Source organism: Scylla paramamosain, chromosome 33, assembly GCF_035594125.1.
Source record: "Scylla paramamosain isolate STU-SP2022 chromosome 33, ASM3559412v1, whole genome shotgun sequence".
In the NCBI taxonomy this organism is placed as follows: Eukaryota; Metazoa; Arthropoda; class Malacostraca; order Decapoda; family Portunidae; genus Scylla; species Scylla paramamosain.
In genome coordinates this window covers 15,107,764-15,131,814 of record NC_087183.1, presented here as the reverse complement: position 1 = coordinate 15,131,814, position 24,051 = coordinate 15,107,764, and the positions used below count along the sequence as shown (strand labels likewise).

At 40.4% G+C, this 24,051-nt stretch overlaps 2 protein-coding genes across 2 annotated transcripts; one reads left to right on the top strand and one right to left on the bottom strand.

Annotated features, from left to right (window-relative positions):
• Nucleotides 1-1,183: 1,183 nt before the first annotated feature.
• Nucleotides 1,184-4,370, bottom strand: LOC135089768 (heme-binding protein 2-like). Its single transcript, XM_063985776.1, has 6 exons — nucleotides 4,147-4,370; nucleotides 3,719-3,772; nucleotides 3,068-3,194; nucleotides 2,541-2,718; nucleotides 2,085-2,192; nucleotides 1,184-1,330 (listed from the first exon to the last, which is right to left on the bottom strand). Exons 1-6 carry the CDS (start codon nucleotides 4,216-4,218, stop codon nucleotides 1,264-1,266), a joined length of 606 nt encoding a protein of 201 aa, XP_063841846.1. The 5' UTR covers nucleotides 4,219-4,370; the 3' UTR covers nucleotides 1,184-1,263.
• A 7,441-nt stretch (nucleotides 4,371-11,811) lies between these two features.
• Nucleotides 11,812-23,187, top strand: LOC135089764 (phenoloxidase-activating factor 1-like). Its single transcript, XM_063985771.1, has 9 exons — nucleotides 11,812-11,946; nucleotides 13,290-13,393; nucleotides 15,848-16,005; nucleotides 17,458-17,737; nucleotides 18,962-19,073; nucleotides 20,597-20,793; nucleotides 21,021-21,217; nucleotides 21,932-22,027; nucleotides 22,537-23,187. The coding sequence occupies exons 2-9, from the start codon at nucleotides 13,294-13,296 to the stop codon at nucleotides 22,645-22,647; spliced, it is 1,251 nt and encodes a 416-aa protein (XP_063841841.1). The 5' UTR covers nucleotides 11,812-11,946; nucleotides 13,290-13,293; the 3' UTR covers nucleotides 22,648-23,187.
• Nucleotides 23,188-24,051: the final 864 nt, after the last annotated feature.

The following is a 24,051-nucleotide window of genomic DNA, read 5'->3' as shown; positions in this document are numbered from 1 at the left end:
GTCTTCCACCTATAGCCATCTTACCATAATACTCACCCTTCAACTTCCACTACCCTCCTTTACCCTCCTCCTTTATCTGGGTCTTGTGTCATTGTCTTTAGGATTCTGGAGGAGGAGGAGAAGGAGGAGGAAACAGTTTATGCTCTTGCCTTTTTTTTTTTTTCTCTCCGCAAGCATTTTCCTTTTCTTTTCTTTTCCTCCACCTCCTGTCTGTCTGCTGTCTCATCTTCCCTCTGCGTATGCTGTAGTAGTTTTGTTTCACCGTATCCTTCCTCTTGTAAAATAATACCTCTTTTCCATCACGTTTATAGCTTTATGTTATGTTAAGCGGAATCCTCGGCCGTGCCCTCAATGAGCTGACCCATTTTACTAGTTACCTCTCACTAACCACTCTGTTCTTCTCGTCCTCCAGCCATCCCCAAGCATTAAACTGGCTAGAAATTGCAAAACGTATTTTTTTTTTATTCTCTTTCTTCTGGGTATTTATAAAGAATTCATACATTGCTTTTAGTTCAGCGAATTCTTGTATAGCGCAGTGAAAGGGTTGAAGTCTCCTAATAATGAGTTAAAAGATGCGGTTGTGAAGGAGGAATGATTGACAGTGACACTCCTTACCAGTGAACGTCTAGGTTTGCTCATGTTATTTTTTGGAGTCTTCAGTGTCTAGTATATTTTTTCACCCCCTCATTCATAAACGTATGATTAATTTTTCCAGGACCGGCAATTGAAGGAGCTGGTTTTTCTTTCGTTCTTTTAACCTTTTTTTTTTTTTTTTAGCCAGCCTCATTTGCACACACAAAACAATAATAAGTAAATGTGGGGGTGTGTGGGACAGTAAATAAATCAATACATTGCATTAATAAGCAAAACTGCTTTAAACCTTTTATTCATAAAAAAAAAGCATGGCAGAGAGTCTGACGATTCGTTCACCTGATGGGAAAAGTTTGCAGGTGACGAAACAGGGTGAGCAGGTGCCTTGTGACCACCATTTTTTTTAAATTCAAAGGTGGAATAGAGCCAAACAGGCAGAAATAAAAAGAACAGGAGATATCAGTTTACATAATAGTAAATAACAAATTAGAGGAAGGATAACCAGGGAAATTATATATATATATATATATATATATATATATATATATATATATATATATATATATATATATATATATATATATATATATATATATATATATATATATATATATATATATTGATTCCTTGTACTGCCTGTAGAGAGTATGTTAATTTAGGTCAGGACTTGTTTTACGTCCTCTGGAACCACACCTCGTTCCTGCGGTTGGTGGCCTTGCTTGGGGAGTCGTAGCCAACGCTGCAGGGAGACATGGGTAATTAGGGTTCAGCTGGCGACAGGTGTATAGCGACGGGCAGGTAGATGCAAGGATGGGTTGATAGATAGTTGGTAGATGCAGTGTTGGGATAAGAAGTTGGATACAAGCATGGATAGAAAGATGGATGGATAACAGGTAGGTTCAGTGCAGCGACAGAAAGATGGATACATGGAAGGATACAAGGACATCTGATATAAGGATGGAGAGATGGATCAATGAATGCTTGGTCAAGATAATGGAACAATGGATATATGGTAGGGAAAAAATGACTAGAAATTAGATAGAAAGGAAGATAGATAAAATAAATCAACTTTTATATAATACTATATTCTTTAAATCATCATTTCATTCACTAATTTACTCATAAAGCATACCCTTTAATATAATTACTAATAAAAAAAAAATAAGGCACCAATGGATAAGACACCCCTACCAACAAAAAGAAAATGTAAGACGCAACCCACTTAGAACGGACCGCGCGCTGCTTTCTCTCTCTCTCTCTCTCTCTCTCTCTCTCTCTCTCTCTCTCTCTCTCTCTCTCTCTCTCTCTCCTATGTAGAAGGGGACCGGCCAAAGGCAACAAAATCATGAGAGAGAGAGAGAGAGAGAGAGAGAGAGAGAGAGAGAGAGAGAGAGAGAGAGAGAGAGAGAGAGAGAAACAACCCCGCTGAGGTGCTGATCCCCAAACAACAATACAAAGAAAACGGAAGTGCAGACAACTTGTAAACCACTCACATATAGTAGGTGGAGAGGTCAGCTGTTGGCTCCTCAGTAGTTAGAGTGGCCTTGAACTCTTCTGCGAAGGTTGCCCACTCCTCAGTCGTCAGGTTCCCTCCTTTGCGGCTGTTTGAGGAGATGAATTGTTAGGATAAGGATGTGGGAGAGGTGAGGTTGCGTGGTGGTATGTGTTAGGAAAGTTGTAAGGGTGTGGTGGTGTGTGGCAGGGAAGGTGTGAAGGTGGTGATGCGTAGGAAGGGAGTGTAGAAGTCCTGGTGTGTGGTGAGGGAGGTGTAGTGGTGTGTATTAGGAAAGACGTCAATCATTCATCAACTAATTAATCTATCGTAACATCACTAAGTCACCAAAATAAAAGAGGACGGACAAACACACAAACAAAAAAAAAAAAAAAAACACACAAACAAACAGACATACAGACATGTACAAACAGACTATCCCCTCGTTCACCCTTACTTGGCGAAAACATTCATGGCGGGCCTCATCACCACGTCCACATCCTCGCTGTAGGGGGCGGGCGGGCTCTCCTGGTGGGCCTCCGGTATGTAGAAGCACATCATGGTATTCCAGTTCCCTGTCTGGTTATCCTTCTGCACCCTCACTGTGACTGGCGCGGTCATGGGGATGGATACAGCTGAGGTATGGAAAAGTTACCTGTTATTTTTAGTATTAAGAAATATTTTGGGATTTTAAGAATATTTCCATGATACAAGTGATAGTTTAGTATATATTCTGCATCATCAAAAGAAATAACATCCTTGAGAACACAATTAATCACCCCTGTGGCCTTTGAAAGCAGTCTTCAGGGGAGAATAAAGTATTCAAGAAGTAGTGACTGGAGTTTTAAGAGTAGTTTAATAGAGATTCTACATTATCACAAGAAAATAACGCCCATGAGAACCCACCATTCATTTCTGTGGCCTTTGAAAACACTGTCCTGATAAAATAAAGTGCTTAAGAATACGAGTAGTCTTAACTCTTACCATTGAGGTTTGCTCCTGAGATGTAGCCGAAGAGAGGCCAGAAGGAGTCAGCGGTCAGACCGGGGTCCTGAAGGGAGGTGTTGTGACAGACCCAGTGTGCGGAGGGGTAGGCGCGCTCCTCGTAACCCTGGGGGAGGTAACGGAGGAGAGGAGGGAGTTATTGGCGGCAACATAAGAGCGAAGAAGTAGGAAGAGGAGGAGGAGGAGGAGAAGGAAGAAGAGGAAGAGAAGGCAAGTTTTGGTATAGTATAAGAAAACGGGGAACGTGCCGTATGAATATAAAAAACTTTCATGTTTGTATTCCCAAACGTTTCAGTCTCTGATCTTGGCAACACTGAACAGACGCTAGTAGAATTACTAGTAGAATTAATAGTAGAAGTTATTACTGAAGTTATGTTTTTTTCAAGGATTTCATGATTTTATTGATATTTTAACAAGGTTTCTGCACTATCATTAAGCAAAACGCCCATGGAAACCTGAGTAATCATCTCTGTAGCCTCTAAAAACAGTTCTTATGAAAGCACAAAGCGTTCAATCACAGTGTGTTGCTGTCTTTGTGGTTAAAACTCGTACAACTTAACTGACTTCACTGTATCATAAAGAAAAATTAAGTTATTACGCTAACTATAGAATACCAGGTTAGTGCCTTACCTGAGCCTCCCTGACGACAGTGTAGGGCGCTATCTCGCTCACATCTTCCCTAATCTGAAGGAAGAGGAACAATAAGGATCAGACAGGAATCAGAACGCACGAGTGAGATTTAGACAGGACTCAAACCACATGGTAAACGATAAATAACAATAATGTAAGACGAAAAGGAATTTTCGGTACAAGAAGAGGAAGAAACGCTGAGCTTGGAAGCAACATTAAACATGAAAGGAATATTGAGTGTACCAGAAACGTTAAAGTAAAAGGAAATATTGAACCTGGAAGAAAAAATGAACTTAAAAAATTCCAAAATTTTAAACAGAGAAATAAACCAAGACTCAGAACGCAGTAGGAAAATTATCTGAAACGCAAACGATGATGCAGACTTTAAATACAATACACAGGGGAAGATAGAAACACCACCACTTTACCTGCGCCTCCGCCACTTGCAGAAGGACTAATTGGATCGCCAGCAGGTAGAAAGATGATGTTAAGAACCTCATCTTGAGCAGGAGTCTTATGATGGCACCGATAGTAGCAGTGGTGGTGGTGGTCGTGGTGGTTAGGGGCTAGGAAGACTTTCAGAAGTACACCTGGAGGAGACGCACACCTGCTTCTTTCACCTGGCTATATAACTTGACTGAAGATTAGACACCTACCCAAACTTTATATACCGCGTGTGTGTGTATGTGTGTGTGTGTGCGTGTGTCCTTAGTTAAATAAGAGCACGTGATTGGCATGCATTTGTGCAAGACAGGATAAAATAAAGGTTAATTCCAGGTATTTAGCTTGCAAAAGGGGGAAAAAAATGCCGACATTAAACCACACAGATGATAACGAAGACAATAATTGATGAGAAGAATAACAATAGTCAAAAGAAACCAGACCACACGCGCGCACACACACACACACACACACGTGTACACACACACGAGAAAAAAAACAAACAAACAAACTAAAACAAAGAAAACACAAGAACAAAAATAATAACATTTCCTCACATAAACTCAAAAATTAGAAGGACTCTCTTCCTGACAACAGTTAAGCAAATATAACATGCAAGCATTCACGTTGATCAATTCCCGGTAACACCACACCTTGACAAAAACTCGTTAAGCAGGTGATGCTTACTGAGGGCGAGTGGGGGCGTGGGAGGGATCGGAGATTGTCTTGGAGGGGCTGGAGATGACGCGGGGGGGGAGTGGGGTGAAGTTTAGATCTTATTATTAGTTTAGATGCCTGAAGGGAAGAGGAGGAGGAGGAAGACAAACGAACACAAAGGATGAGCACGCAGTAACAAACTTGTATGTCGTTATGTGGCTTACAGTAGCAGAGAAAGGACAGCTCCCACTAGCTAAGGTTGGCAGGAAAAGAATACCATGATTGATTAATTCATTTATTGGTTAACTGATTGACTGATTGACTGATTGACTGTTTAATTGACTAACTAACCAATTTAAGACTCCGCAAACATGAATTTTAGATAGAATCACTATAATGAATTTTCAAGACACCGTTTAATTTTTGGCGACCACTTTTGACTCTGTTCGGGAATCAGTACCTCAATGAGACTTTTTTTTTTTTATAATTTTGTTGCTCTTGGCCGATGCCCCTCCTACATAAAAAAAAAAAAATAAATAAATAAATAAATAGAGAGATAGATAAAAGTAGCAAACCATAACATATTTACGATACATAAGACTTGTTTGCACGTGTAAGGGAGAGGCGGTGGCGACAAGCAGAAGCCAGTCGGTCACCAGGTGGGCCCAAGGTGAGCAGGTGAGGTGGAACGCAGCCGCTTGCAATAATAAAGGAGAAAATGGGATGCAAAAAAAAAAAAAAAAAAAAAGATATTTAGAAAAAAAAAAAAAACTAGAATGTTCAGTCCTTCATGCAACAGTCAGGTGCTGTGTGTGTGTGTGTGTGTGTGTATGTTTCACCTACGGTCGTCTGCTGGTCACCCAACCAACTGTTCCCTTTATAGTGACCGATCTTCGGGCAGGACTGAGACCACTAACACACCACACACCGGGACAGCGAGGTCACAACCCCTCTGGTTACATCTCGTACCTACTTGATACTCGGTGAACAGGGGCTACACATTAAGAGGCTCGCCCATTTGCCTCGCCGCGCCCGGGATTCGAACCCAGGCCTTCTTGATTGTGAGCCGAGCGTGCTAACCACTACACTACGCGGTGTGTGTGTGTGTACTCGTATGTGTCCGTGTGTGTGTGTGTGTGTGTGTGTGTACGTCACTCCTGAGCATCTTTCACATCGTCATTCAACGTTATATATGTGGTGACCTTACGAAACTAAAGCACACAAACGAAACAAGAACAAGAGACGAATGAATGAGAGAAAAGGAAAAAAAAAATAAGAAGAACGAAGAAGAGAAAAAAAATTCTCAGTACCATCTCAACACGGTATAACATTCTTCTTCTTCTTCTTCTTCTTCTTCTTCTTCTTCTTCTTCTTCTTCTTCTTTTCTTCTTCTTCTTCTTCTTCTTCTTCTTCTTCTTCTTTATCTAATCTTCATATTCTTCACCTAATTTAAGGAAAACTACAAAGTCTTCGTTCTGGTTAATGTATCAGTTTTTGCAGGTTATCAGTCTGCTACTAAAGAAAATCATGTTAGTTTTATGAATGTAGATTTAGCGACTTTCATTCATTTACTCGTAAATTTGAACATCAATTAATCTACTTGTGAATTTAAACATCTATTCATCTACTGTAGAAAACATTTATTTACCTACTTGTAAATTTAAACATCTATTCATCTCCTTGGGAATTTAAACCACATTCATTCATCTACTTGTTACTTTGGAAAAAAAAAAAAAATCACTCGTATATAAAAGGTAAGAGATAATCATTAGAACATCAAGGACATAACGTTATCAAATATTATCCTTATCACAATGATGATACAGCTCACACATTAGGTGCTCGCAGCAAAGAAATACTATTAGTTTGATATTAAAGACAGGCATAAAGGAAACAAAAAATAATGCAATCAAGAAATTAAGATATTGGGTGTACATTACATTGAGAACAAGTTTGTGTATAAATAAAAAGAACACCAGAATTTCCAGAAGGCATTAGTTCCAGGAAGTAGGATGCTGAAGAGAAAAAATAATTATAATATAAATAAACAAAAAGGATACATTGGCAGATGAATAAGTGAGTGAATGAATAAACGAATGAATAAGTAAGTAGGTAGATAGTTAAAATGAATACATAGGTAAATTAATGTACATGTATTCATTCATTCATATAGTTATGTATGATTTTGTATTAAATATATGAAAAAAGGACAAATTGGGGATTGGCGAAACAAAGAAGGAGAAAGAGACGAAAGATAAGAAGGAGGAGTAGGAAGAGGAGAAGGGAAAGGAGAAACAAGAAGAAAAGAAGAACAATAACAAGAAAACAAGAACAAGAAAAACGAAGGAGGAGGAGGAGGAGGAAGAAGAACAAGAAGAAGAGAAAGAAAGGAGAACAAGAAGAGAAGGAGAACAACAACAACGGTAACAAAACAAGGAAAACAACAAAAGAAGGAAGGGGAAGAGGAGGAAGAAGAGGAGGAGGAGAAGGAGGAGGTCTTGTAGTGCGTGTCATCGTGTTGCAGTTCAAATTTTCATCACATGGAAAGAAAAACTGTGAAAAGTCCAACAAAAATATTCATGGCTGGTGGAGACAAAGGGCGGAAGGAAACACGTGTGCATCACCCATCTTGTCGTAACTCAATGGAGACTTCACGCCTGATAAGCCTCCTAGAAATGCAGACTTTTATTTCCCCTTTCTTTTTCCCTCATTCTCCCTTATTAAGACACATCCTGTTTACCGCCCTGCCATTACTATTGTTATTTTTCAACCGTATTATTTTTTTTTTTTCTATTTTTCTGTCGCTCCAGCATAAGATAAAATGTTTCCTTATTTGTCGGTGGCGAAATGACTACGATGACGCTGCAAGAAGACAGATTCGTTAAGATAAAAGAAAAATAAGGGTAATTACAGTATCAAGAGAATTTTGACCTTTGTACCTCTGACCTTTACGAAAGAGGGGGTTGTAACGTATGGACAAACACTTATAGTACCGAAAACAGCCTGTTAAAAGAAAAAAAAGAAGAAAGAAAGGAAAAAAGAACAGGAAGAAAGAAAAGAAAGATGGAAAGATAGATAGAAAGAAAGGTAGCTAAAGAGAAAGAAAGATAGAAAAATATTTACAGTACCAAGAGCATTTTGACCTCTGTTCCTTTTGTCAAAAAAAAAAAGTAAAAATAAAAATAGAACAAGAAAAATATAACAAGAAAAAATAGAAAAAAAAATAAATAAAAAAGAAAGAAAATATTTACAGTACCAAGAGCATTTTGACGTCTGTTCCTTTTATCAAAAAAAAAAAGTAAAAAAAAAATAGAACATGAAAAAATATAACAAGAAAAAAATAGAAAAAAGAAAAAAAAATAGAAAAGAAAGAAAATATTTACAGTACCAAGAGCATTTTGACCTCTACCTTTGACCTTCACTGGGGACAAAGTGTTAACATATATGCAAACAATTATCGAAAACACCTTTGTCTTTAACCTGGCGGTCATTTAAAACTTCAGATTTTTGTATTGTCATCACATCCGCCAGTCTCCATCACTTGCCCAACATAGAGACTTCCGGAGCGCCGTGGAGAACGCCTGGTAGTAACGCCCACCTGTTACACTTCCCATCCTTCCTCCGTGACAGTACCGTGACACAATCTCGTTAAAACCTTCGCCAGCATGACATTGGTTACTTTATTTGAGGGAGCCTTTGTCATGCTTCCCTCAACTCTTGACTGATAGTGAGAACGAGGCTTTGTTGAATTGCCTTGAGTAATCTTAAAGCAAAATTCCCTAACTTTCTGACTACTAAAAAGAATAATAATGACCTTTGTTACTTAATTTGAGGGAAACTTAGTCATAACATCCTTTAACTCTAGGCTGCTTGTGAGAATATGACTTGTTGCTTTGTTTGATTAGCTTCAGTAATTCTAAAGCAAAATCCCTTAATTTTCTGACTACTGGCGAGAATATGACACTTGTTTCTTTATTTTAGAGAACCCTCAGTTACAATTCCCTCAACTCTGACTGATAAAGAGAGTGACATTTGTTTTCTCTAAGTAACTTGAATGACACTAAACAAAAAATCACCACAACTTTCTAACTACGTACGAAAGAGAATGTGACACGAGTAACACTAAGGACAACTCCCGTAACTCTGATTACTAATGAAAATATGACACTTCTTGCTTTATTTAATTTTCTTGAGTAACATTAATGAGCGTTAAAAGCACTTATCCCCACAAGCAAACAAAGAATAAAGAAAATGTAGTAAGAACCTTGTATTTTCAAACATCATACGACTTAATAAACACTTTTTAACCCATAACAGAAGGTAAAACAGTAAACTTTACAATAGTCCCTCCTTAACATTTCAAGAATAAAGAAAATGGTGTTATAGTTGCATGTGTCAAGTAAACAGATTGAATCCCTGGAGATCCTTGACGTCACTTCCGGCGGGACTTCGTGTATTTTTCTCGTGCTTCGGAGGAGATAAGGGAGGGAGGGAGGCAGTAGATGATAGAAGGGAGAGAAGGAGTGTAGATACGGGAGGGGGAGGTGTGGAGGAGAGGGATGGAGGATGGAGAGAAAGAGAATGGATTTTTTGTCTTTGGAAGAGAGCAGGAAGATGAAGGAGTAAATGATTGGAGGGAGAGATGGAGGAGGAGATATGGAGGAGAGGTGAAGAAGAGAAGGGATGGAGAGAATTATGAGGGAGGAATAGGCAGGGTAGGGGAGAGGTAAAAGGGAGATAAAAAAAAAAGGAGAGATAAGAAGGAAAATGATGAAGAAAAGAATAAAACGAAGCTTAGCATACAAACAGTTTTGAAAATGGCAAAAATTAACTAATAAAAAAAAACAGGAAATTAAATACACAAGCTAATGAATACAGAAATAACGAAATACAAAGTAAAAACAACAACAACAACAACAACAACAACAACAAACAAACAAACGAACGAACGAAAACAAAAAATAAAAATAAGAGAAACGAATAAACACATCAACACACAAGATAGATAAATAAAACAAGAAAATAAACAAAAGAAAAGGTAAATACATCAATAAACAATAGCATTCCCAAACTCCATAAAAAAAGACACCTTTTTCTTTTTCCTTTCGGTTCAGGGAATTTACAGAATCTCCTTAGCCCACTGATACATTGCAACACAGTTAAGGGACACAGAGAGAAACGTGTAAGAAAATGTCCAAGGTTGTTGGTGAGAGAGAGAGAGAGAGAGAGAGAGAGAGAGAGAGAGAGAGAGAGAGAGAGAGAGAGAGAGAGAGAGCCTCCGGGGTGGGGAATCTTAGGGAGAGTTGCATCAGATGAATAACAATAAGGAAAGCAAGGGAGAGCTGGGAAGGCCCGTGCTCTCCCTTCCTCTTTAACGCCTCTCCCTTCCGAGAAACTGCCATTAGTGCCAAAACGCAACAGAGAGAGAGAGAGAGAGAGAGAGAGAGAGAGAGAGAGAGAGAGAGAGAGAGAGAGAGAGAGAGAGAGAGAGAGAGATTTTTACTATATCCGTTTTCTTTGATCGTAATCTCTTTTTCTTTCTTTTATTAATCTGTAAAAGGAAGTATTATGTCGTTTATTAGTTTTTTATTTCATTTATACTTGTTTTCTTTTATTTTCATCTGACAAGATAATTATAATAAAACGCGAGGCAATATGCGTAAAAGAATGAGACTGAATGAAAGTACTCTAAGAAAGCTTGTCTCATTCCTTGATTTTTTTCCTTTTTTTTTTTAATAGCTAGAAGTAAGTGGGAAATTATTGTGAAAGTCGAGCATCATGTGACGGAGATCATACGAGACCACAAGTCCTTAAATATTAGTGACTTTTTTTCTTTTTTTTTAGACGCAAAATATTAATAAACTAGAAACGTGCCTGTATGTATGTATGTATGTGTCTACTTACAACAACAACAACAACTCACCACCACCACCACCAACAACAACAATGACTACAAGAACAACAACAGCAACAACAACAACAACAACAACAACGAGAGCAACAATGACCGAAAGAAGACGAAACCAGAAAAAAAAGGACAAAAACAAAAACGAGAACAAGAAGAAGGAAAAGAACAACAACAAGAATTACTACTGCTACTACTACTACTACTACTACTACTACTACTACTACTACTACTACTACTACTACTACTACTTCTACTACCCAATTATTGCTTAACATGGCATTACACCTTCCTTCCTTCCTTTCTTCCTCACAGACAAGTGCCCTCAATGAATAAGCGCGTCGGCCTGGCCTTGGAGAAGCGCCTCTCCCTGAGGAAGTGGCCGGGGCTGGTGAACTTGAGGGCACCAAGGATTGCAGAAGGTGAAGGAAGTGTGGGGGGGTGGTGGGGAGGGCGTGGGGGCCGTGGTGTACTGACTGGGGATCGTAAGGGGGAAGAAAACCCAAAGAAACCTCAAGAAAAGACAATTAACACCTAAAGATTCACGAAGTTCGAAGTCTCGATGATGCACCTGAGTTTCAATTCGCACCTGGGAACTTCCGGTAATTGTCCAGGTAATCACGCAGCATCAAGGCGAAGCGAGGCGAGGCGAGTGACAAAAACAATTGACTTCAACTTCACCCAGGAGGCAAAAACACCACGAAGGAGATGCGTGGGGAAAACACAGCCGGTACACCCCAACGCTACACTCAGGTATCAGTTTGGGACACGGTACACCCCCATTCGGGATTTCAGAAAGCAGGCAGGAAGAAAGGCAAGCGACCAAATATAGAACCATATTCTGAAGCATTTCTCCGCCGCACACCTTCACTACTTTCCAAAGGTTTTAGTTGAAGTTAGTTTTTTTTTCAGAATGTTTATAAGGTTATCGTGACAGTTTAACAAGATTGCTACATGAACAACGAGATAAACACTTTTAAAAACCCGGCTAATCATCTCTGTGGCCTTTGAAAATAGTCGTGGTGTGAGAGCAAAGCGTTTCTATACAAGGCCCATATTTGTATCCAGCTCCGCGTTACCGAGTCTTGAGGTGTGTGATAACCCCACGTTTTCTTCCGCGCCGCGCACATATAGAGCGAGAAAGTAGCGTGGTAGTCATTTCCATCCCCAGGTGTGACAGGTAGTGTGCGTCAGGCCCGTGTTACCTGGTGGATCAGTGGACCAGGTGTGTGTTGACTGTTTATTGTGTGTTTCTTGTGGGTGTTGGGTGGAGTGGTGAGTTCGAACTGCTGAGGTAAGAGGGTGAGGTGAGGTGAGGTGTGTGTGTGTGTTCGTGTGTTGAGTGGTCAGGCCTAAGGAAGTTACCTGCTGCCTGCGTGACCAATGAAAACACAACTAACATCAGTAAAACTATTAATAATCACATGTTTGATGAAATAACCACGAAAAGTCACGAAAACCACAGTAAAGTAATTATCAAATACATAAATAAACAAACCATTTACGAACCCAACATAGCATCACACGATAAAAGCAAACGAAACAAAAAGAAAACGTACGATTATAAATGAAACAGTAGCATCCTCACCTGGCCCAGAGAGAGAGAGAAAGGATGGGGCCAGTGTCAGGTGTGTGTCGCAGGTGTGTAGCTCTGCACGGGGCAATTACCTTAGTCCGGGTCCGTTTTTTGGGTTCGATTCCGGTTCTCTGGGGGACTGTCAGAGTTCAGGGGTTCAGATGCATGTGGTTCATTGTTTTGTTTTGGTTCATGTCGTGTTCGTGGTTCTGTGGTTTTTGTGGTTCTTGTTTTGGTTCATGATTGTCTTGAAATTACTATGATATAAAAGTAAGCTAGGAAATAAGCGAGAAATTAAGGAAACAGGTTTTTCCCTCACAACGCTTTCTCGTTTGACATTTTTTTTTTTTTTTATATAGGAATTTTTGCGCGTACTTCCCACGAGAATGCGGTACAGGTGTTGTTTTGTACACGAGTTTACCACACATACACACACACACAAACACACCAGGAAGTGGCAGAAGGAAGGAAACAGGAAACAGTTTCTCTCGCCGCCCAGTGTTCCATCCCTAGGTTCGCAATACAAGTTCATGAAGGTTCCTTACGAGGCATTACAGAATACATGAACTGAAGGCCATTAGAAAGTTGCCTAAAATCTCTCTTGTTAATCAGTCATATAGTTCTGTCTTCGGTCATCTGGATTAAATAGTATGTCGTTTTATTTGTTTATTTACTTATTTTTGTTTTTGGTTTCCCTTTGGTCTAGTTTCCAGGTAATCTAATTAATGTTAAGGTCATTCACTTTCACATGTCCAATTGCGCTCTTCTCACCTGTACTAAATTGCTTTGATTCGTCTTCCTCATCACAGTCTATGTTTGTTATTATTATTTTCGTGTCCGTATTTTTATATCGTCATCCATTCTATGCATTTATTTACTTATTTTATGTTCTAATTTTTGGTTATTATCATCTCTCTCTCTCTTTCTCTCTCTCTCTCTCTCTGGGTATCTCAGTTCCAACATTAATTAACCTTTTCTTCCCCTTGCCACAGGAGAATGCAGCGATTGAGTGCGGTGGCGGTGGTGGTGGTGGCGGTGGTGGTGCTGGGTGGAGGCGGAGGCAGGGTGGAAGCAGCGCATCGGTCACTTAGACAACGTGAGTGGGAAAACCCGCGGACGGGGAGCAGTTACTAGTTACCTGGTGCAATTCGCCAGTTACGCTTGTCCCGCACGCTATCTTGTAATACACGCCATTATTTCTCTAGCGTTGCGTCTCTGTCACGTCCGCCACTTCTTTCTTGTTCTTTCTCATTTCCGTGTGTGTGTGTGTGTGTGTGTGTGTGTGTGTGTGTGTGTGTGTGATGGTCTACACCCTTTAAAACCTTCATATCTATTTCATATCTATCTTCAAATCTACTTTAATTATCTTTTTGTACACCTTTGATACACCATTACCTGCGTTTCATATTAGATATGTTAACTATACTTACTGATTATTTTATTAAGTCATTTCTTACACCCTTATCGACATTACACCTGTATCTTGATAACTACACTGGTACACTTCCACGAGTACACTTAGTTGCCACATTCACACCCATGACCTAAACAATACACAGCCTCTACACCCAAAGCTACACCTGATAACTACACACTAATTAGCAACTACACTCATTAACACCACTAAAACTACCTTCTGTATACATCATACGCCGGTACACTAAGAATTACACATCTATACACCCACCACACACATCATACATCTACATAACACTTGAGCATACATAAAGGTAAGCTGCCCTCTTCATTATCGTTACACCTGAGTCGCTTGGGACGTCCCTTCATCATCAAAACATCCTTTCCCAGAAGTCAGTGTTGGGAAAAACCTGTGGATCTCTCTATTCTTCTCTTCTCTCTCTCTCTCTCTCTCTCTCTCTCTCTCTCTCTCTCTCTCTCTCTCTCTCTCTCTCTCTCTCTTGTGGTGTAACAGTGGTTGAGATTCTGTTTTGTTCTCTGCTGCTTATTCATTTCTTCTTTTTTCTTCCTCCATTCTTCTCCATTTACCTTTTTGATTCATTTCTCTATCTGTCATTTGTTTTTGTCTCCCTTCTTCTCAGCGTGTCTTGTCATGTAGCTTTTATTCAGCCTATCTACCTACTTTTTTTTTTTTTGTCTTCTTCATCTACTTCTCTGCTTTTTCTTCTCCGTTAATTTTTCTCTTCCTTCCATCCCTCCCTGCCTTGTCGACCCATCAACATTTCTTCTCCATCTCTTCATTTATCATTTTTCTCCTTTCTCTTTGCCCTGTCATGTAAATTTTATTCATCCCATCTACCTTTTTCATCTTTTATTTATTCATCCGTTTTTCCCTTCTCTTTATCTTCCCTCTTCCCTTTCTGTCTTGTCATGTAGCAACCAGGGTAGAACAAGAAATAACGGGTTCAAGCTTGAAAAATTTAGGTTTTAGGAAGGAGATAGGAAAAAATTGGTTCTCAAATAGAGTGGTAGATGAGTGGAACGGACTCAGTAATCATGTAGTTAGTGCTAGGACACTAGAGAGCTTTAAGAGAAGATTAGACAAGTTTATGGATGGGAATAGCAGATGGAAATAGGTAGGTGTGTTTCATACAGGGACTGCCACGTGTAAGCCTGGTCGCTTCTTGCAGCTTCCCTTATTTCTTATGTTCTTATGTTCTAAACCCTTTATCATTCCTTTTATCCGCTTATTTATCTCTTTATTCATCCATTTGCCTTTCCTCCCCGTTCATCCCCGTTTCATCATTCTCTCTGCCTGTTTCCTCATCTTTCCATTCATTCTTTCTACTCTTCTTCATTTCTCCATTCTTACCTGTCATGTAATCTCCTTATTATTTTTGTTATCTGTTTGTGTATCTCATCATCTCATCTCTTTATTCATTCACCTGTTCTTCACACTTGTTTACTTTATTTCTTCTTAACCTCGCACTTTACCTTTAATAAACACCTGTATCACCTGTCTTTCCTCATTAAACACTTTTTTTTTTTACCTGTTCCTTTGGCTTGATTAGGTTACGTGCATGAAGCTGATAATAAATAAATGATAAATGATGATAATGAATATAGAAAAAAAAAGGCAGTCACGCGGTCACACAGAATATTACTATCATTACCATTATCATTTTCATCATCATCATCATCATCATCATCATCATTATCATCATCACCTAAAAATTACTTTCCTAACCTTCTTCATTCATAGTTTTTAATATAATGAAGTGTTTAGATGGTGAATGGAAATAAGTAGATATGTTTTATTCAGGGACTGCTGCGTGTAGACCTGATGGCTTCTCGAGGCTTCCTTATTTCCTTATGTTCTTTCGCCCTTAATATTTGTCTGCTGTCCGTCTGTTCCACTTCACCCTTGCTAGATATATCTCAATTTTATCTCTTCATTAAATCCTCTGTCTTTTAGATATAGATGGATAAATGGATAAACTTGGTCATAATATAATGAAAATAAGCGTAGTTCATCTTATAGAAAAAAAATAAAAGCTGACAGAACATTAATCTCTCTCTCTCTCTCTCTCTCTCTCTCTCTCTCTCTCTCTCTCTCTCTCTCTCTCTTGTGCAGTGTTCCCTCAGTCCTCCCCAGATTGTAGCAACGGGCTCCAGTGCATCCCCATCAGGTCGTGCCCGGTGTTCATCAGTCTATTGTCGAAACCCTCGCCCGAGGGAATCAAGAAGCTGCAGCAGAGTCACTGTGGTTTTGCTGACGACGGGAGTCCTTTAGTGAGTGTTGCTTGGGCTGCTTCTGTTTTGGTTCGTGTTCTTGTTTTTGTTTTCATGTCTCTGTTTCTGTGTTTCTGTTTCTGTTTTTCTATGTGTTTTTATCTTTCTGTTTTGTTTTTCTCTGTTTTTTTTTTTCTCTGTCTGGCTTTATATTTTTGTCCATCTATGTTTTTTCTGTGTCTTTCTGTCCGTTTCTGTCTGTCTTTCTCTGTCGTTGAGTTTGTCTATTTCTGTGTCCCTTTCTCCGTCTTTCTCTGTTTCTCTCTGTCCCTCTGGCTGTCTCTATTTCTTTCCTGGTTTGTATTTTGTTTAGTCACCATCTTTCTTTCTTTTCCTATTTCTTTTTAGTTGTATCTCTTATTTTTTTTTCTTATTTCTCCTTCCTGCCTTGTCCCCGCTCTCTTCTTCCCCACCGCCACCATTAACTCATCTTCCTGCCCTTTACAATTGCTTCTATCACGCTACTCTATACTTTATCATATGCTTACCACCTGTGTCTCCTCCTTCACCACCTGCTGCTCCTTCAAAAATCCTTGAATCATATCCTTTCACGATGCACAGGTCACAGGTCACAGGTCACCTTTCCTGGATCTACCTTACCTGTTCTGTACCTTTTCCACCTTTCCCTTACCTGTTAATTGGTTTTCGTAACTGGGGGACACCTTTACGTAACGCCAGGTAAGGAGAAAAGGGTTAATTTTAGGGGGATGTTTTGGAAATGTAAAGTGTGGAGTGTTGCGTGTTTTTAGGGGAAAAATATTAGAGGTAGATAGAAATGTTTTATGTTCAAGAGGTGGAGAAAAAATTTCCTTTGTAAGTATTGCATTTTCGGTCCCTTTGGCTTGATTCACTGCTTCCTGTTGTCGTGTGTGTGTGTGTGTGTGTGTGTGTGTGTATGTGTGTGTGTGTGTGTGTGTCTGTGTGTTTTGTGCTTTTCCTATTTTTTTTTTTTCCTTTTTTGGTATTGGTAGTGCTGAAAGGCACCTTCAGGTATGGATTGTGTGGTGGTGGTGGTGGTTGTGATGAAGATAATAGTAGTAGTGGTAGTAGTAAGTAGTAGTAGTAGTAGTAATAGTAGTAGTAGTAGTAGTAGTAGTAGTAGTAGTAGTAGGAGTAGTAGTTGTAGTAGTAGTAGTAGTAGTAGTTGCTATTTTAACATCCTCTCTTACCTTTCTCACCCCTCTCCTTTTCCACCACCTCCTCCTCCTCCTCCTCCTTCTAATCACCATCACCACCATCACAGCCCTTCACACACACACAAACACACACACACACACACACACACACACACACACACACACACACACACACACACACACACACACACACACACACACACACACACACATACCAAACAAACAGCACATTACAACACCTTAATGCACCACCAAAGAGGAGAGCGCGGGGCAACAACAGGTGTCACGTTCATTAACCCCACGACTCATCCTTCAGACTTGCTGCCCAGATGGTGACTCCGGGAAACCCACAGAAACAGGCGGTGACTTCAGACCAACCGTGAGCCCTAGCAGACCAATACAGACGACTCCTAGCCCGCCCATTCCCGCACCTACACGCCCGCTCACTAGGCCGACCACGCAAGCACCGACATCTGGTGGTGAGGGTCTGTTGCCGAAGCAGTGTGGGTTGTCCTCCGCTGGTCAGACGAGGATATTCTTCGGTGAGGACAGCCCACTAGGAGCGTACCCTTGGATCGCCCTGCTTGGATACACCTGTGAGTGCCTGCTTACCTGGGGGTGCCTTGTTACTGGGGTTAGGTTAATCTGGTACCCGAGGCTGTATGTGACTAGATAGGTGGAAAAGTGTAAGTAGGTAGATGTTTAAAGTTATATAGATAGATGAATAGATATGTTAGGCACTGTTTTGTTTTGCTTGTATATCTATTAATGTGCGTCTTACAGATAGATAGATAGATAAAAACCCACTTCGAATCATCTGTAAAATTCCCAAATCTATAAACATTTGACCTGTAACAGCGAGAAATTCAAGGTGTGGGCTTTGTAAACTGAAATCACATGGTAACCTTGACATCTAAGGAAGACAGTGATAATGTAAACATCCCTCGTTCGTATTCCGGTGTCCATAAAACCGGAAAGCCGTGAGAACACCGTTGACCGCATAAGGGATGAGAAGAGGGCTGGTTTGGGGGAAAGGTGGGTTAGCTTGGGGCTAGTTTAGGGGAAAGGGGACTTTTTAGGGGGGGGGTGGAGGCGGCAGGAGGCGAACATTCCATGACTCCAAAGTGTGTGTTAAAAAAAAAAAAAGGTGATTTACAGTCAGGACGCGCAGCCTTGAGGTGAGGAAATGACTTTTACGAATTATAAGCCCCCTTCCTTCCGAGGCTCTAACTTCCGATGACTTTACGGAGTGTTGCATGTTGTTCTTTTGGCCTTCAACTACTTTTTCAGAAGGGGGATTGTAAGGGGCGACTCAGAGAAGGTAATAGGGAAATCCAGTCTTACTCATGAGTGGGAAAGGTAGTTAAGGATGGTTAGTTTTAATAGGCCAAATTCAGCCTTACTCATGATTGGGGAAGATAGTGAGGGAGTTTATCTTTTATTTACGAGTGAGGTGACAGGAAAGCTCAGCCTTACTCAGGAATGGGGAAGATATCAGGGAACATTCAACTTAATTCATAAGTGGAATTGTAGAGAATCTTAAGCTTATTCATCATTGAACAGGGAAACTGATCTTTATTCGAGTAAGGAAAACGCAGGATTATTCAACATTCATTAACTCACAACCATTGAGTGAGAAAAGCAGATATAAAATAACATGCCCACCTCATTCTGTCCACCTCATTCTAATCATCCGTCATTCTCTTCAGCACATTCTCTCATCCATTAATCACTCACTCTCTTCCCGCTTCGTCCATATTACACCGCACACTCCCTTTCCTTTCTTCACACCAGCACCTCAATTCCTCTTTCCTCCCCAGCGCGGTTCCAGCCTCAGGTGGTGTGGGGCTGCGGCGGGTCCCTCATCAACTCCCGCTACGTGGTGACTGCCGGCCACTGCACTGCTGAGGAGTTCACGTTCAATAGAGATCTGTGAGTATCCTCGACTTGCCTGCGTGTGACAGTGAGGCTGAGAGATGAAGGAAGGGAATGAAAAATGTGGAAACTTCAGGGTGTTATAAATTTAGTTTAAATTTAGTAAGTCTGAAGTAAATGTTTTCTAATTTTTCTCTTTTCTGTGCGTTTTTCTACCCTATTCATTTATTGCTTTATCTTTTCTTGTTACTCTTCATCTTTTTTTTACTCTTCATTTTCATCTTTATTCGTATTTACCGTGGCGTTCCTGAGTATGTGTCTTTCTTATCTTACTTTATTCTTTCCCGTGTCTGCTTTTTTGCCTCTCTCATTCCTCGTTTTATCTTTCCTTAGTCTTCTTTCTAAGTTTTATCCGCATTGCCCGTGACATTCTTAAGTAAACGTGTCTCTTACTAAGTTCTTTTCCGCGTCTGCCTTTTTTGCCTCTGTCATTCACGAGTTCATCTTTTTTACTCTTCTCTGTAACCTTTATCCGTGTCTCCCGTGACGTTCTTCCGTTTGTTTACACTAGTAAGGATTTTTTTTCTCCTTGTAACCAACAAAATCTCTTCCGGTCCTTTTCCTTTCACCCTCCACCGCCTTCACACTCTCTTGCTTCCTCTTACATCTCTTCCATTACTTCTACTTTCTTTTTGATTCTTCTGTTTCTCCTATTTTTCTCTCAATCTCTTAATCTTCATCTATTATTTTCTGTTTTCCACTTCCTCTGGGCTTTCTACTCATACAAATTGCATCCCATTCATTATAGCTAATTATTCACAGTTATTCACAACCTCATCTTTCAAAACTTACACTATCAATTTATATTTCACTCCATCATCCACCATCACCACACTCTTTCACCTTAACACTCCTTTTAATCCTGTCCGTTACCTTCCCAAGCGTTCTCACCTGTCCACTCACACTTAAAACACTTACCTGCCAAACGTTTTTACCTGTCCACTTACGTTTACCTAACTTACCTGCTAAATGTCCTTACCTGTCCACTCACACTTGCTTTATTATTTCATCTTTCACTCCTTCGTCCTCTATCAAAACAAACAGTACTTTTTTTTTTTCTTAACTCTTTCTTCTTACCTGTCATACGCCATTATTTCTTTACTCACCTATGCACCAATGCTTAATCTTTCACTCCTCCACCATCACATTTCTTAACTCTCTCTCTCTCTCTCTCTCTCTCTCTCTCTCTCTCTCTCTCTCTCTCTCTCTCTCTCTCTCTCTCTCTCTCTCTCTCTCTCTCTCTCTCTCTTTTTTTTTTTACCCCTGTCCACTCATATTTCCACTACAACTTTATATTTAAATTTCCGTCCACCTCTGTCACCACACTCCAGCACCTTAGCACCTTTTAACTCCCTCCACCTCCCGTCCTTACCTCTCTACTCATTCACCTTCATATCTCACTCCCACAACCCTCACCACACTCAACACCTTTTTACTTCTTTCTCTCACCTGTCATATGTCCTTATATCTGCCCAGTCACCTGTCCACTCATCCACTCTTCCATGCACTTTCCCTCTCAGGACTGTGATTCGCCTGGGAGAGCACAACTTATCCACGGAGATCGACTGTGAGAGCAGAGGTGGGAGGAGGACCTGCGCGCCGCCCCACCAGACCTTTTCACCCGTTGAGATCATCCGCCACTCAGATTTCAACACCCGAGGGACAGTGAGCGACGATATTGCGCTGATAAGGCTCGATAAGGAGGTTGAGTTTAATGGTGAGTAGCTGTGTGTTTACCTGTTTACCTCATTGTGTTTACCTGGTTGTTTGGCTTGTATTTGCCTTCTATGCTGGGTTTGAGCTATGCAGTTTTTAGGAACATAACATAAAGGAAGCTGCAAGAAACCATCAGGCCTACACGTGGCATTCCCTTTGCCTATCATATCTAAATCTTCCTTTCCTTTCACCTGTCGTATACTGATTGACCCACCTACCTCTCCTTAGCCTTCGTGGGACCCATCTGCCTCCCGCCGCCCACCACGGACCTCACCAGCTTCCTCGGGGGTCGCCAGGCCTTCGTTGCCGGCTGGGGCGCCACCGAGAGGGGCCCAGACACTCAGATTCTGCAGCAGGTCCGCATTCCCTTCGTCACTAGAGATGAATGCAACCCTCACTACAACAACGCCCTTCTGCCTGAACAGGTAAGGGGAGGAACAGGTGAGAGAATGTAGTACAGGTGAGGAAAGGAGCAGGTATGGGAAAGGGCAGTTGTAAGGAGACGATATTAGAGGAAAAGGAGGGATATGTGAGGGGATGTGAGGGGAGAGGGAGATGAAATGAAAGAAGGAGTATGTAAGGTGAGGGACAGATGAGAAAATGAATAGGTGAGGGGAGGAACAAGTGAGAGAATGAACAGGTAAGGGAAGAACAAAGGAGATAATGAACAGGTAAGGGGAGGAACAGGTGAGAGAATGAACAAGTAAGGGGAGGGGCAGAGAAGGGAAGAGGTTAGAGAAAAAGAAACAGTGGATGAAAAATAACTAAAAGAACGGCCGGAAGAGAGAAATAGTCGAGGAAAAAAAAGTACGTGAGAAGAGAAGGAACAGATGAGAAAGAGAAAAAACCACGAACAACAGTTAAAGAAGAAACACACACATGAAAAAAAAAAAAAAAAAAAACATACAGGAAAACACAACTGAAAAACGAAAAAAAAAATAATCCAATATACAAAACCAGCTCATAAAACTAATGAAAATATCTCACAGGAAGGAAAAAAAGATAGATAAATTAACTCTTTCACCTGTACACCATAATATAACATTTTTCCTTAACCCTTTGACTGGTATGAATTCTCCTCTAAATAAAATGATAAAAAATAACCAAAATTGATGTATAATTCCCTTTATTTCCCCCAGGTGTGTTTCGGGGGCGACGGGCGACAAGACTCTTGCTTCGGTGACTCAGGGGGTCCCGTGGTGGCACCTGCACCTGGGGGAGGGCCCTTCCTGCTGGTGAGTGTTATGTTTGTCTGTCTTTTTTGCTTGATTGTTTGCTATAGTTACTCTTTCCAGTGTAATTGTTTTGGTATTGGTTTTACAATTAGTGGCGGTAATTGTCTGTTGTTAAAGCTGTTGTTATTGTTATTAATGTGTTTGTGTTGCTATTGGTATTAGTATTGTAAGTAGTAGTAGTAGTATAGTAGTAGTAGTAGTAGTAATGAGGTGGTAGTAGTGATAGTAATAATAACAATAGTTGTAGTAGTAGTGGTAATAGCATTAGTAGGGAAAAAACAAGAATTACAAGGAAGAGAGAGAAAAAAAAGATAAAAGACGAAAGAAAGATAATAGAAATAAGAGTAGTAAGATGGGAAGGATAGGAAAAAAAATAGGATAACAGGATAATTAGGAGAGGAAAGACACTAGAATAAGTAGGATACATAAGATAGCAGAGAAGAATAAATAGAATAGGAAGGATGGCAGGGAGTTAGCGGCAATTCTCTCACGCCATTCCCTTCCCGCAGCTCGCTCTGGTGTCGTTTGGCCAGCCCTCTTGTGGCGTGGAGGGGGTGCCCGCTGTCTACACCTCCACGGCTGCCTACAGGAGTTGGATTCTGGAGAACATAAAGCCTTAAAAAATCTGCTCTCTCTCTCTCTCTCTCTCTCTCTCTCTCTCTCTCTCTCTCTCTCTCTCTGACCTTGCCAAGATCGAACGTTCCGCCCGCCCCCCTTCCTATCACCTCCCGCCCCCCACGCATCCACCCAGAGGAAAGTCCCACGGTGGAATGACACGGTGGAGGAAGTGACGTCACGGTGGTGGAGGTGGTGGTGGTGGTGGTGATGGTGATGGTCCGGTGGCTGTGTTGCTTTTGGATTGTTGTAGTTAGTTTGTTTGTTTGTTAGTTTGTTAGTATTATTATGTTTGTTCTTCTTCTTCTTCTTCTTCTTCTTCTTTTTATTATTATTATTAATATTATTATTATTATTATTATTATTATTATTATTATTATTATTATTATTATTATTATTTTGAAGGTTTGTTTTGGTTTGTTTTAGTGTGTGTGTGTGTGTGTGTGTGTGTGTGTGTGTGTGTGTGTGCGAGAGAGAGAGAGAGAGAGAGAGAGAGAGAGAGAGAGAGAGAGAGAGAGAGAGAGAGAGAGAGAGAGAGAGAGAGAGAGAGAGGAAGCAAATATTAACCTTCATTTTCCAACTTCCTTCCTCCTTCCTTCTTCCTTCTTCCTGTCCTTTCTCCTCCACCTTATCATTTTTACCTAGACTCTCGCATCCTTCACTCCTTCACGCCCCAGCCACACCTGATATCCTGCAACACAAACACAATCACATGTTACAGGAAGAACACAAGCATTACAATCATTTATGGGTTGGCTACAAGGCATGACTCGGTTGAATCTGAGAGAGGTTCGTCGCGAGATTGGCAACAGTGATGTGGGTAGGTCGCCTCGCAATCCTAGCCATCTCCGGGAGCTGTGACCTGCTTTCTCTCTCTCTCTCTCTCTCTCTCTCTCTCTCTCTCTGGTATGTTTGTTCGTACCTTCACATTTATATTCAAATCTCAAAAAAGACAAGGAAATAAAGATCTGTTATTGGTCTGCTTGAAGTACAAATGAGACGAATGAATAAATGAAGCCTTTAAGTGTGAGTCTTTGAGATAATGATCCCAGTGCTTCGAGTCGCTTCTCCCCCAATCCCCCACCCTCCATTCTCTGTAAAGTAATCAGGTTTTTAATGAATAGTGATGTGTAAATAATTTATACTATTTAATAAAGTTTCCACGTGATATGTTTGCAAAGTGTCATTATGTGTTTTTATTCTCGTGTGTGTGTGTGTGTGTGTGTGTGTGTGTGTGTAATTAGACCCTTTCGTACCTCATCAGTAATTTAATTTCACTTTAAATATCACGAATTTTAAATTTGCCATTACATTTTTTGTAAAAATATGATGGTAAACTCTCTCTCACATATTGATTTTTTTTTTTTTTTTTAACGTAAAAGTGACACCGGCCAAGGGCAACAAAAATC